At 39.8% G+C, this 15,163-nt stretch overlaps 1 protein-coding gene across 1 annotated transcript in view; it reads right to left on the bottom strand.

The window, feature by feature from the left end:
* The window catches only part of FREM1 (FRAS1 related extracellular matrix 1), a 273,665-nt gene that overhangs the window by 101,190 nt on the left and 157,312 nt on the right, over positions 1-15,163 (bottom strand). Inside the window, exons 12-13 of the mRNA XM_055578036.1 lie at positions 13,854-14,198; positions 7,124-7,266 (exon numbers count right to left, since the gene is read on the bottom strand). Coding sequence (XP_055434011.1) covers positions 7,124-7,266; positions 13,854-14,198 — 488 coding nt within the window. The remainder of the gene's footprint in view (positions 1-7,123; positions 7,267-13,853; positions 14,199-15,163) is intronic.

Raw genomic sequence — 15,163 nt, 5'->3', positions numbered from 1 at the left:
GCTCCACTTAATTGAAAAACTGGATTTAATAAGGAAACAATACTTATTGTGCATTCAAAGAGACCATTTTCTATGCAAATTTATTCTCTAGTGTGCTCTTTGTACAAAAAGAATGTACAAGCAATGCTTTTTTATACCCCAGTAGTAATTCTTGGTGGACCCATTTTTCAACATGCTTTATGATTGCCTAAGTTGATGTATCTTTACATATTTATGCATGTCCAAATAATTACTGTCTGTGTGTATTCTGTGGGTGAGAAAAAAATCCAATTTTAACAAACTCCATAGAGAAATAAACTGTTCCCATTCTTACTGAAATTTGGTTTAAAAAAGACCTAATTAAATAGCCATTCCCACACAGTGGAAAACTAGTGTCCATACCGGTCACTGGGCTCTTGCCTGCTGCCTTCCTCACATGCCTCCAGTCTACTTAAGGCCACAAGCACCCACAGACAGACTGGTGGGAAATCAGAACATACAGAAATAAATCAGTATATAAAATGACAATGACTAACCTTGACCCTCAGAATACAGGTCACAATATGACACTCCACCAGCCAATATCTACCTTTCTTGTGGACCTGGATTTTTGATCCCTTCTCTGCTCTGAGGTTTGACTCCTATCTGATTCCTTCTTCTTCATCTTCCTTTGAGATTGTGTGTGTCCAACTCCTTGCGAACCTATGGACTATAGCCCTCCAGGCTCCTCTGTCCATGGGATTATTTAGGCAAGAATATTGGAGGAGGATACCACACCCTCCCCTCCAGGGGATGTTCCTGACCCAGTGATCAAATCTGCATCTCTTATGTCTCCTGCATTGGCAGGAGAGTTCTTTAACACTAGCACCACCTGGGAAGCCTATCCTTTGAGATTTTCAATGCTATTTTTCACCGAGAGGAATTATTACTTCAGTACAATTCAGTTCAGTCACTCAGTTGTGTCTGACTCTTTGCGACCCCATGGACTATAGAAGGCCAAGCAAGCTTCACTATACATCACCAATCCCCAGAGCTTGCTCAAACTCATGTCCATTGTGTCGGTGATGCTATCCAACCATCTCATCCTCTGTCGTCCCATTCTTCTCCTGCCTTCAATCTTTCCCAGCATCAGGGTCTTTCGAAATGAGTTATTTCTTCGCATCAAAAGGCCATGGTATTGGAGTTTCAGCTTCAACATCAGTCCTTCCAATGAATATTCAGGACTGATTTCCTTTAGGATTGACTGGTTAGATCTCCTTGCTGTCCAAGGGACTCTCAAGGGTCTTCTCCAACACCACAGTTCAAAAGCATCAATTCTTGGGCACTCAGCTTACTTTATAGTCCAACTCTCACATCCATACATAGCTACTGGAAAAATCATAGCTTTGACTAGATGGACCTTTGTCAGCAAAGTAATGTCTGTGCTTTTTGATATGCTGTCTAGGTTGGTCATAGCTCTTCTTCCAAGGAGAAAGTATCTTCTAATGTTATGGCTGCAGTCACCATCTGCAGTGATTTTGGAGCCCCATAAAATAAAGTCTGTCTCTGTTTCCATTGCTTCCCCATCTATTTGCCATGGAGTGATGAGACCAGATGCCACGATCTTAGTTTTTTGGTTGAGTTTTAAGCCAGCTTTTTCACTCTCCTTTTTCACTTTCGTCAAGCAGCTCTTTAACTCTTCGTTTTCTGCCATAAGGGTGGTGTCATCTGCGTATCTAAGGTTATTTATATTCCTCCCAGCAATCTTGATTCCAGCAGACCTGGGTCACAGAGCATGTGGCATAAGCCCTCTTGGAGGAGGCCACCATTAACCCCACCATAGAGCCACCGAGCAGACGACCCACAACAGCAGAACAATTATACCAAATAAATTCTGGCACTGGGGTTATATCCAATGCTAGTTTTGTGCACTCCACTCTCCAGTCTGACTTCTGATAAATGCCCATCCCAGCTGCCTGTTCTCTCCACTGGTCACATTACATTTCCTTCCTCCCACTTCACACACAGGCCTTTGTGGCATCTGCTTCCTTTCTTTCAGTTTCTTAGTTCTCTTTCTTCTATTCTTATGTTTGGCTCTCTATTTTACTGCTAACATTATGCTCTCCTAGACTAAGACCTCAAGTGTAAGCTTTATAAAGCTCTCTACTGAGAAGAATAAAGAAGAAAATATTTTTTTTATGGTCTGCTTTATTGAGGACTACTCCACATACAATGAACTGCATTCAATTTAAGTCTATAATCTGATGAGTTTTGACAATCACATATACCTATGAAGACACCACCACAATTAAGATACATAATATCTCCTATGGATTTGCTCTTTTTTTTGGTTGGTTGGTTGGTTTGATAGTATTTCATTGTATAGATATACCATAGTCTTTTAAACCAGTCTTCTGCTGATGAGTATTTTAGGTACTGATACAAGCAACTCTACACTTAATATTCTAAGAAAATATTTTTCAAAAGCAAATTGAGTAAGTGAGGCTTTATTTGGCAACAGTCATTATAACCAAGATGGAAAGAGAGAGGGGCTCCTGGCTAACACTTTGTTGATGGGTAGGTAGATTGCTCAGTAGGACTAGCCACATGGGAAGGATGAGAGGAGGTAAGGGGCATCTCCACTTATGCAACTTCCTCCCTGCTTTGACCAGAAACTTACATGTATAATATCATATAAGAAACGAGTCGCCAGTCCAGGTTCAATGCATGACACTGGATGCTTGGGGCTGGTGCGCTGGGACGACCCAGAGGGATGGTACAAGGAGGGAGGAGGGAGGATGGTTCAGGATGGGGAACACGTGTATACCTGTGGCAGATTCATGTTGACATATGGCAAAACCAATACAATATTGTAAAGTTTAAAAATTAAAAATAAATAAATAAATAAATAAAAAAGAAAATCTTTGGTCCCTGCCCCTTTGAAAGGAAGTATTCTAACAGTATGGCTAAAAAAATCCAGGGCTTGAGTTTAATCTTCAATGACCCAGGAACCTTCTGATCACAAAAGTTCCAATCAAGTAACCACTTCATCTGGTTTATAGTTGAACAGCTGAAAGTTACATTTTGTTGAATATTTTAAATACATTTTTATCTATTGGACATGACTAGATACTTGTACAAATTGAAGATGCAATCATCAAACAGACCAGGTAATCATTTGCATTCCTTAGGAATCAGAGTTTCAGTGATGATATAATTATAACATAGAAACTCTTACTGGCACACACATATACAAAATAATTGTTTTGTTTTTATACACCACACTAATTCCTGAAAACGTTGAAGACTAAAGCTTTACACTTATTACCTCCCTATCTCACTTCTTCCCCAGTCCCTGCCAAATGGTTGGGTCTTCTTATTTCCTCCCAGTTTCATTACAAGTTGAAGAACCAACATACAATTCTTGGGGTTCTACTCTGAGGCAGGTACCAAGATCTGAAGACACAGAGATAAATATATCAGGATCCCTGTCATTAATGAGCTCACCATTGATCCAATAAAATAAGTAATGGCCTCACGTTATAGTAACTTTTTTTTTTAATTTTATTTTATTTTTAAACTTTACATAACTGTATTAGTTTTGCCAAATATCAAAATGAATCCGCCACAGGTATACATGTGTTCCCCATCCTGAACCCTCCTCCTCCTCCCTCCCCATTCCATCCCTCTGGGTCGTCCCAGTGCACCAGCCCCAAGCATCCAGTATCGTGCATCGAACCTGGACTGGCAACTCGTTTCATACATGATATTTTACATGTTTCAATGCCATTCTCCCAAATCTTCCCACCCTCTCCCTCTCTCACAGAGTTATAGTAACTTGGTATCAGATCATATAAAAGGACCAGATAGCCAAACCTGGGGAAATGGGAATAAGAGGATCAGAGAAGGATTCCTGGAGCAGATGATGTTATAGCTGAGAGCTGGTCCATATCTAGAGAAGCTAAAACTGCTAAAGACCAGAAGAGGGAGAGTTGGGGAAAACAAACAAACAACTAGATGAATCCTACTCAGCATATTGCTTCTGTATCAATGAATTTGTTTTTGCTGTTTAGTCACTTAGCTGTGTTCCACTCCTTGTGACCCCATGGACTGCAGCCCACTAGACTCCTCTGTCCATGGGATTTCCCAAACAATCATTTCCTTCTCCAGGGGATCTTCCTGACCCAGGGATCAAACCCATGTCTCCTGCATTGGCAGGCAGATTCTTTACTACCAGCTACCAGGGAAATCCATCAATGAATTTTATTTGTCCTCAAATAATTTTCCTCAAAGGATGTGGTTAATTGCTTCTATTCTTAAGAGACCATGTGAGAGATTCAGAGAATAATTTTGAATTCTAGTTCAAAAAAGATGAAGGTTGAAACAAAAGCAATGACAGTGGGGTGGGGTAAGTAGAGATCATTCAGTTTGATTCAGTTCAGTCGCTCAGTCATGTCCGATTCTTTGCGACCCCATGAATCGCAGCACACCAGGCCTCCCTGTCCATCACCAACTCCCGGAGTTCACTCAAACTCATGTCCATTGAGTTGGTGATGCCATCCAGCCATCTCATCCTCTGTCATCCCCTTCTCCTCCTGCCCCCAATCCCTCCCAGCATCAGAGTCTTTTCCAATGAGTCTACTCTTTGCATGAGGTGGTCAAAGTACTAGAGTTTAAACTTCAGCATCAGTCCTTCCAATGAACACCCAGGACTGATCTCCTTTAGGATGGACTGGTTGGATCTCCTTGCAGTCCAAGGGACTCTTAAGAGTCTTCTCCAACACCACAGTTCAAAAGCATCAATTCTTCAGTGCTCAGCTTTCTTCACAGTCCAATTCTCACATCCATACAAGTAGAGATAGATGAGAGAAATTTCTCAAGTAAATTTAGTAATACTAACTGACTGATTAGTTATACAGATAACTCAACAGAAAGAGTGTAGGGGTGACTACAGAAATTCCAGTTACAGTGGCTTTGCACAGCTTTAGTGAAATAGGCTAAAGGTCTTGTGAACATGTTGAGTTTAAAATAAATGTAGAGATGTCAGGTAGAGATGTAGGTACACAAGTCTAAGCTGGAGGATATTTAGGAGTCAGAAAGTAGGTGGTACATGAAAACAGCAAAATTCTTTTTCTCCCCATTTCTCTCTTTCTCCCTCCCTCCCTCCTCATGCCCTCTTTTTCTTTCTCTCTTTTTCCAACCCTTCCCTTCTTTCTTTTCTCCCTCCCCATTCAACATAGATTAAGAAGATAAATAAAAGCAGAGAAAAATATGATATGATTTTCTTATAAGCACAACCATAATGGGGAATAAACATGACTGGATCTATATAATTTAATCTGACTCATTTGTCAAGATTTACAAATAATTTTATTTCAGTACAATTTTCATGACTGTGGTCTTGACTAGAGAAAACTGACATCTATATTTGTGAGTATGAAAAATATGATCTATAAAATATACAATAGCCAAAAAGTAAAAAGTAGTCCTGAATTTCCTATTTTCAAAAAGGCCTATAGTTTGCTAAAAGTGATATGGTATTCTAGTCAGAAACATAGCACATTTGAATGGATACAACAGAAGATGCAGAAATAAATCCTACTAATAGTTTTCATTTTGGACTATCAGATCAACTAAGATTTCAAGAAAAAAGGAATCAATAAGTGGCACAGTTATATACATTGATGAAAAGAGGAGTCTGTTCTATGAAAAGGAATTTTTTCTTTAGTCAATAAGCAGATGAATTGAGAATTTCCTCATTCATTTTTCCATTACTTCTTTTATCAAGAAGCATCTACCTCCTTCAGTTTCTGAGCCATCCATATCATTCCTCCTGATCATCCCCTTTTGTTACCTTTATCCTGGCAGACAGATAAATAACACAACCATCTACGTATTGGCTAATGTCAATGACGGTGACAGTATGAGATGATATTATATAATCAATAGGGATCAGGTTCAAAATTTGCTTACACCCCTACATATGCTAACTTCTAAAATAAGAGGTATAAAATGTCTGCAAAAAGAACTGTATATCGTGTGTGTCACTTTTTTTCATAAGACATTTGTCCATCCCTACCACCAACTGCCCTCTCCTCACAAGAAATCTACCCCTTTATAGCTGTCCAGACCCTTTTTTTTCTGTAATTTCTGTAGGATGATGGCTCCTTAAGCCTACTTTTGTATTCTGTATATTTAAATAAAATCCTTGAGTGTTAATAAAACTCTTAGTACTTCAAAAGCAACAATAAATAAAAGCAAATATATTCATTGAGTACTTACTAGGTGCCAGAAGGTTTGCCATACTCATATGTATTACATCATAAGTAAGTTGTTTTATCTGTTTTACAGATAAGGAAACTGAGGCACAGGTGAGTTAATGCCAAGAACAGGAGAAAAAGACAGTCTAACTACAGAGCTTATATTTTAACCACTACACATAAAATAAAGCAGTGGTTTTTCTTTTCTTTTCTTTTTTTTTTTTTTGAGTGTTATGAAGCAAGCAAATCTCATAACATACTCTTCATATGGGAGGGGGGTTCAGGATGGGGAATATGTGTACACCCATGGCGGATTCATGTCAATGTATGGCAAAACCAATACAATATTGTAAAGTAATTAGCCTCCAATTGAAATAAATAAATTTATATTAAAAAATTAAAAAAAAAGATACTCTTCATAAAAGGGTCCCCTAGTTAATTAACTTTGGAAACACAGCGTACATGGAAATTTACATAATCCACTTCAGTATTTTGGGGCTTCCCTGTGGCTCAGCTGGTAAAGAATCCACCTGTAATGAGGGAGAAATGGGTTTGATGCCTGGGTTGGGAAGATCCCATGGAGAAGAGAACAGCTACCCACTCCAGTATTCTGGCCTGAAGAATTCCATGGACTGTATAGTCCATGGGGTTGCAAAGAGTAGGACATGACTGAGTGACTTTCACTTTCTCATAAGTTTGAACAATGTGAACATAAGCTGTTCACGTAAGTTCGGGGGAAAGTAAATATTAAAAAGTAGTTATGTTGCAAGGAAATTGACTTAATTTTGCTTCTTCCATTGCTCCTCAAACTTTGGAATCTGTTTTCACAGAGTTCCTAATAATATCTTCCAGAACTGATATCTGTGGACAAGATTTTGAGAAAGTGTCCAGAGATGGACTCTTACCTGTGGCACTGAGAGATTTGGAGGTTCGTGGCTGTCCCACAGGACAAATTCAAATGAATCTTCAAAGATTTCTCCACCAAAGTGACGATAGTAAATGATGCCATTGAATAGATCCCTCTGAATGAAGCCAGGGACTGGATAGCCTATGGAGTCCACAAAATACCACATACCTTTGTAACCATCTGCCAGGTGTTGGGGTAAAATAATTTTGGATTTATCTACAAGTTTTTTCTGCCTAGTATGTTGCACGTACCCAAGGAATATTTTTTAAGTATAGCTGATTTACAATATTGTGTTAGCTTCAGGTATATAGCAAAGTAATTCATTTTTTTTCCAGATTCTTTTCTATTATAGATTATTAGAAGATACTGAATATAGTTCCCTGTGCTATACAGTAAATCCTTATTGCTTATCAATTTTGTGTATAGTAGTTTGTTTGAGGAATCATTATTAAATGCTCTTATCAAAGCAGGAGGAGAAGGAGGTGACAGCTTAGATGATTAGATGGCATCACTGACTCAATGGACATTAGTTTGAGCGAATTCTGGGAGATAGTGAAAGAAGGGAAGCCTGACGTGCTGCAGTTCATGGGGTCAGTCTCAAAGAGTCAGACACAACTTAGTGACTGAACAACAAAAATCAACGCTTATAAATAATAAAGCATAAAAATTAAAGTTACTACTTCTGCCTTAGTATATAGAAAAATTAGCATCAGAAAAATATTTTCAAGAAACAGTCTTAAAGTCAGCCAAGATGGCAGAGGAGAGAAAGACCCTGAGCTCACTTCCTCTCATGGGCATACCAAAATCAGAACACCCGTCAGTGAAAAAGTCCAGAACATAAACAGAGGAGATCTTCTACAATTAAAGTTATAAAGAAGAAACCACAATAAGGTTGGTAGAAGGAGTAAAGTCACAATATGGTCAAGTTTCATACCCCAGGGTGGGCAATACACATACAGGAGAATAATTACAAGTACAGAGTTTCTCTCAAAGGACTAAGAGCTCCAAGTGTAAGCCCAGGGATCTTGCACTTGGGAAGATGAGTTTCCACGGCATTTAACTTTGAGGACCTATAGGGTTATTTTTGATAGTCCCAGACAACTGGGAGAAATAGAGTGTGTGCACGTGTGCTCAGTCATGACTGACTCTTTGTAAACCCCTGGACTGTGTAGCCTGCCAGGTTCCTCTGTCCATGGGATTCTCCAGGTAAAACTACTGGAGGGTGTTGCCGTTTCGTCTTCCAGGGGATCTTCCTGACCCATGATCCGTGTGTCTCCTACATCTCCTGCATTGGCAGGCAGATTCTTTACCATTGCACCAACTGGGACATGGAGGAAATACAGATGTCACTCTTAAAAGGAACACCAAGAATCTCACATGCCTCAGGACACAGGGAAGAAACAGTAATTTGACAGAAGTCTAGGTCAGAAATTAAAAGACACTTGCTCCTTGGAAGAAAAGCTATGAAAAATCTAGACAGCATATTAAAAAGCAGAGACATGACTTTGCTGACAAAGGTCCATCTAGTCAAAGCTATGGTTTTTCCAATAGTCATGTATGGATGTGAGAGTTGGACCATGGAGAAAGCTGAGTGCTAAAGAACTGATGCTTTTGAACTGTGGTTTTGGAGAAGACTCTTGAGAGTCCCTTGGACTGCAAGGAGATGAAACCACTCCATCCTAAAGGAAATCAGTCCTGAATATTCACTGGAAGGACTGATGTTGAAGCTGAAACTCCAGTACTTTGGCCATGTGATGCAAAGAGCCAACTCACTGAAAAAGACCCTGATCCTGGGAAAGACTGAAGGCAGAAGAAGAGGATGGCAGAGAATGAGATTGGTGGATGGCATCACTGGCTTGATGAATGAGTTTGAGCAAGCTCTGGGAGTTGGTGATAGATAGGGAACCCTGGCGTGCTACAGTCCATGGGGTCACAAAGAGTTGGACACGACTGAGAGATTGAACTGAACTGAACTGGATTGAACTGAACTGAACGGGACTGAACTTGACTATGCTGGACTGAACTGAACTGGACTGGACTGAACTGAAGTGGACTGAACTGGGTCAGAACCACTTGCTTGTCTAGGAGAACCTTCTGGAGAGACAGGAGGTAACCACAGTTCACTCTGGGGACACAGATACTGGCAGCAGTCATTTTTGGGAACCTGTTCTACCACACAGACACTGGCTCTAGCAAGCACCATTGTAGAATCCTCCCTCTAGCTTATTAGGGCTAAAACCAAGCCCCAGTCCAGCCCACAGGCCTGGGGGCTCCAGTGCTGGGATGCCTCAGGCCAAGCAACTAACTGGGTAGGGACACAACCTCACTCAGGCTGTCTTAAGACCTCCTGAGCCAACAGTTGCCTCTGGACACAGCTCTGCCCACCAGAGAGTGCAGGACCCAGTACCAGCCATCTCCAGGTAAACACCAACTCCAGAATAGCCTGGACCCCAGACCCACTCTCCAGGGAGCCTACTCTAGCCTCTGAACTAGTTGTATCCCCCAGTGGACAGGTAATAACTGCATAAAACCACAGATATGCAGCCTGCAAACACATCCTGGCCAACTGGACCATGGTCCTGTCCACTAGCAAACCAGCACAAGCTTCAGGACTCCCCAGACCCTGCATTCAACAGTGTCAGGAAGTAGTCCCGTGCACCAGTGATGCAAAACCAGCTCTAGGACCCCTAGATCCTGTAACTAGACTCGAGTATCTCACTCTGCCTGCCAGTGGGCCACACTAGCCCTAGGACCTGGTTCTACCCACCACTGGGTGGTAACGGCCCCAGAGTCTCCTGGATCTTGACCCAACCCAACAATAAGCCAGCACTAATGCCACCTTGTGACCCGGTCCCACCAGCCAGCAGCCAGCAACCGCCACACAACGCAGGGCCTGGCAGCCAGCTGGACAGGGAATAAACCAAGCATATTAGACTGCCTACGTAGTCAGCCCAGCACAGTAGGAAGACACACACATCCCCTAGAGCATAGCACTCGGGTGATGAGAGGGGGATGTGTTGCTAGGACACATATGATGTCTCCTACAAAGGGCTGCTTCTACAAGGTCAGAAAGCATAACTAACCTACCAGACACATAAAAATAAAGACAGCAATCTAGGTAAAAGGACGCAACAAAGGAACGTGTTTCTAACAAATGCGATAAAACCCCATAAGAATAACTAACCAAAGTAGAGATAGGCAATCTACCTGAGAAAGAGTTCAAGGTAGTGATTATAAAGATGATCAAATAACCCAAGAGAAAAATGGATGCACAGAGTGAGAAATTTTTTTTTTTAATGAAAAGTTAAAAAACATGAAGGACAACCAGACAGAGATGAAGAATACAATAACTGAAGTGAAAAATAACCTAGAAGGAATCAAGAGTAGACTAAATGATACAGAGGAACTGATCAGCATTCTGGAAGACAGAGTAGTAGAAATCACTGATGCTAAGTAGACAAAAGAAAAAAGAATGAAAAGAAATGAGGACAGTTTGAGAGACCTCTGGGACAACATCAACCACCCTAATATTCTCATTATAGGAGTTGCAGAAAGAGAAGAGAGAGAGAACCTATCAACATATTTGAAGACATAAGTCAAAAACTTCCCTAACCTGGTAAAGAAAACAGCTGTCTAAGTTTAGAGAGTACAGGGAGTCCTATACAGGATTCACTCAAAGAGGAACACACCAAGACACATTATAATTATAATGGCAAAATTAAATATAAAGACAATATTAAAAGCAGCAAGGGAAAAGCAACAAATAATTTATAAAGGAACCCCACAGAAAGCTATCAGGTGAATTTCAACAAAAATTCTGCAGGCAAAAAGAGAGTGGCACAATATATTTAAAGTGATGAAAAAGAAAAACCTACAACCAAGAATATTCTACCCAGTAAGACTCTTGTCCAGATTTGATGGAGAACAAAGTTAATAAGTCATTCACACACAAAGATATGAGGAAGATTAAAAAACAAAAGTGGTAAAATCATCTATATCCACAATAAGCAGTTAAGGGAGTCATAAAACAATTAGATGTAATATATGGCATCAAAAGGGCTTCCCTGGTGGCTTAGCAGTAAAGAATCTGCCTGCCAACACAGGAGACACAGGTCCAATCCCTGGGTCAGAAAATCCTCTGGAGAAGGAAATGGAAACCCACTCCATTATTCTTGCCTTGGAAATCCTATGGACAGAAGAGTCCATGGGGTTGCAAGGGCTGGACACAACTTAGCAACTAAACCACCACCACCATGACATCAAAAGTAGTGAGGAGAGAAGAGTACAGGGTTATTAAAATGTATCTGAAATTAAGACACTGATGAAAGAAGTTGAAGACAACACAAACAGAGGAAAAGATATACCTTGTTCATGTACTGGAAGAATTAAAATTGTTAAAGTGACCATATTACTCAAGGCAATCTACAGATTCAATGTAATCCCTATCAATATATCAAGGGCATTTTTCACATAACTAGAACAAATAATTGTATAATTTGTATGGAAACACCAAACTCCAGATTGTCAAAGCAATCTTGAGAAAGAAGAACAGAGCTGGAGGAAACACACAGTGACTTCAGACTGTACTACAAAGCTACAGTAATCAAAACAGTATGATACTGGCACACAGCAGACACACAGATCAATGGAACAAAATAGAGAACCCAGAGATAAACCCACGCACTTATATTCAATCTACAACAAAGGAGGCAGCACTATACAATGGAGAAAAGACAGTCTCTTCAATAAGTGGTGCTGGGAAAACTGGACAGTTACATGTAAAACAATGAAATTAGACCATTCTCTAACACCATATGGCTTTCCTGGTGGCTCAGATAGTAAAGAGTCTTCCTACAGTGCAGAAGAACCAGGTTTGATCCCTGGGTCAGGAAGATCCCCTAGAGAATTCTTGCCTGGAAAATCCTATGGACAGAAGAATCTGGCGGGCTACAGTTCATGGGGTCACAAAAAGTTGGACACAACTGTGCTTTGAATTAATACCATAGACAAAAATAAGCTCAAAATGGACTATAGACCTAAATGTAAGACCTGAAACCATAAAACCCCTGGAAGAAAACTAAGGTAGAACACTCTTTGACATAAACTATACTGAGGTTTTTTTTTTGGATCTGTCTCCAAATCTCCAAATCTCCAGATCTTTTGCTCTGCTTTAGAGCAAAAATAAACAAATGGGACCTAGTTCAACTTAAAAGTGCAGTGAAAGAAACTATCACCACAACAAAAAAACAATCTCCTGAATGGGAGAAAATATTTGCAAATAATATGACAAATAAGGGATTAAAATCCAAAATACACAAACAGCTCATATAACTCAACTGCAAAGTAACAAAAACCCAATTAAAAATGGCAGAAGACTGGAATAGACATTTTCCCACAGAAGACTTACAGATTGCCAACAAGCATATGAAAAGATGCTCAATACCACTAATCATCAAAGAAATGCAAATGAGATATCATTTCACACCTGTCAGAATGGCCATCACAAGTAAGAAATGGCTAACACAAATAACAAATGCTGGCAAGAATGCCGAGAAAAGGAAATCTTGTACATCATTGGTGGGATGTAAATTGATATAGCTACTGTGGTAAGCAGTATGAAAGTTTCTTAAAAAACTAGACATAGAATTTACCATATATCCCAGCAACTCCACTCCTAGATATACATTTGAAAAAAATGAAAACACTAATTTGAAAAGATATGTGCACTCCAATGTATATTGCAGCACTATTTACAATTGCCTCGATATGGAAGCAACCCAAGTGGACATTAATAAATGAATGGGCAAAGAAGGTGTGCCATTCACAGACACAAACACACATAATGGAATACTAGTCAGCTACTCAAAAGAATGAAATTATGCCACTTAAAACAACATAGATGAACTTGAAAGGTATGATAAATGAAATGTCAACCAGAGAAAGATAAATACTATATGATATCACTTACATGTGGAATCTAAAAAGTAAAACAAACTAGTGAATGTAACAAAAAAAAGAAACAGACCCACAGATATAGAGAACAAATGAGTGACTACCTGTGCAGAGAGTGAAGGGAGAGGGGCAATATAGGGGTATAGGATTAAGAGGGACTAACTGCTATGTCAACTACTATGCATAAAATAAATCAGCTTCAAAATACATTATATGACACAGGGAATAGAACCATATTTTATAATAACAATAAATGGAGTATAACATTCAAAAATTATGGATCACTATGCTGTACACCTAAAACTTATATAATATTGTGCATCAACTATACCTCAATTTTTAAATAATCTATTAAAAATAAAATCGAATATGCTTAAAAGACAAATAGTCTTAGGCAAAACTGCTTGACGCCTATTTTGTCACGCTCCTTACCTATCTACTTCAAAAAGTAGTTGTGAAATTATTCTAACAAAATGTAAATAAAAGTTATTCATGAAAGTTTTTATAAATAATCTAGACTAGGTCAAAATATCTCTTCAACCTTATTTGTCCTATCACCTTGCATTTCAGACTTAATATTTCATAGTGTAATGGTTACCTTGAGGCCCAGTTCTGGAACTTTCTAGATTCCAGATGGATAGATCAACTTAACCTAAGTCTCAGTTTTCCCATCTGTGAAATGGGAATAATAATAATAATAGAGTCTTACCCCATAAACTTGATGTCTCTCTTAGCACAAATTCTGACACAAATGATTTTAACTGCCCAGCACTCACCTATCAGTCCTGGTGCTGGTTTCTTCATGATCTCTCCAGCTTGTGGGGGTTTCGTGATATTAAAGAAGATGTAGTCATCACTGGAGTCCATGTCTGAAGCTCTCAGCATGGAACCCTGGATTAGTATGGTCTGCCCCTCCTCCAGTTCAATCACAACATTTGTTATGAGGAATGGCGGACTGTCATCTTTGGGCAAGATGTTGATGGGAAACTTGTGCTGGACGCTGTGCCGGCCGTCAAATATCCTGAAGACCACAAAGTCTTTGCTGGAGTCACTATCATCATGATGATATCGAACGACTCCAGCCTGAAGGTCAGCCACGGTGAAGAGAAACCCCTTCCCCCCTGATGAAAAGAACAGAGATGAGGCAGAATGAGAAAGATATGGAGGCAGCAGGTTAGTAAAAGCAGCACTACAGGAGCGGGTGTGAAATGGAAAGTAGGGCAGCCAATACTTTCCTCACCTGGAAAAACCATAGATTGCTTAGTGGGCTCTGGGGCTCCAAAGACCCAGTTTTGAATACTAGCTAGTTGTAACACTTATTAGCAGGGTGGGCTTAGGCAAGGTATTTAATTTATTTGAGACCCATATATAAAACAGAGATAATAATACCTACCTAACATTCCCCCTTAAGAATGAGAGAGCTCAAACATCGTGTATCTACAATAAGTATTAATTGTTCTTCAATTCATTGTTATCAGCCGACAGCACTTCTTAGAGTAGTGGCTTCAAACTAGCAACAGCAGCACCATTTGGGAAGTCATTATAAATGCAAGTTCTCAGGCCCTACCCCAGACCTCCTGAATCAGAAATTCTGCTACTGGAACTCAGCAATTCACGTTTTATCAAGCCTTCCAGGAGTCTAATGTGTGCTAATGTTTGTGAATCACTGGCTTAATGACCAAGAGCTTGAGCTGTGGTGGCAAACGGCTTGAGTTCACATGCCAGCTCGGCCACTTTCTAGACCTCAGACAAGTCAATTTCTCTTAGTCTCAGGTTCTCATTTGCAAAGTAAAAATAATAGTACCTTGCTTCATAAAGTGGATGTGCGATAAAGTATGTAGAATGCTTTGCACAATTGGGCACAAAGTAAATGCTTAATAAATGTTTGTACTATTTTCTGCCTCCTCTGAGCCAGAATATCATTATGGGGTATGACTCTCCGCTTCATTTCTATAGTATTGATAAACATTGCTTCACTCTGCACAAACTACTAATATTTCAATTGTTTCTGCAGATGGCCCATAGCTTTTCCCACTCCAGATGGTTTTGTAGATTAAACATGAGTATAGTGAACACTACGGGTTAC

Source organism: Bubalus kerabau, chromosome 4 (genome assembly GCF_029407905.1).
Source record: "Bubalus kerabau isolate K-KA32 ecotype Philippines breed swamp buffalo chromosome 4, PCC_UOA_SB_1v2, whole genome shotgun sequence".
Taxonomy (NCBI): Eukaryota; Metazoa; Chordata; class Mammalia; order Artiodactyla; family Bovidae; genus Bubalus; species Bubalus kerabau.
The sequence above is the reverse complement of the archived record's forward strand: the minus strand, read 5'-3'. Positions and strand labels throughout refer to the sequence as shown.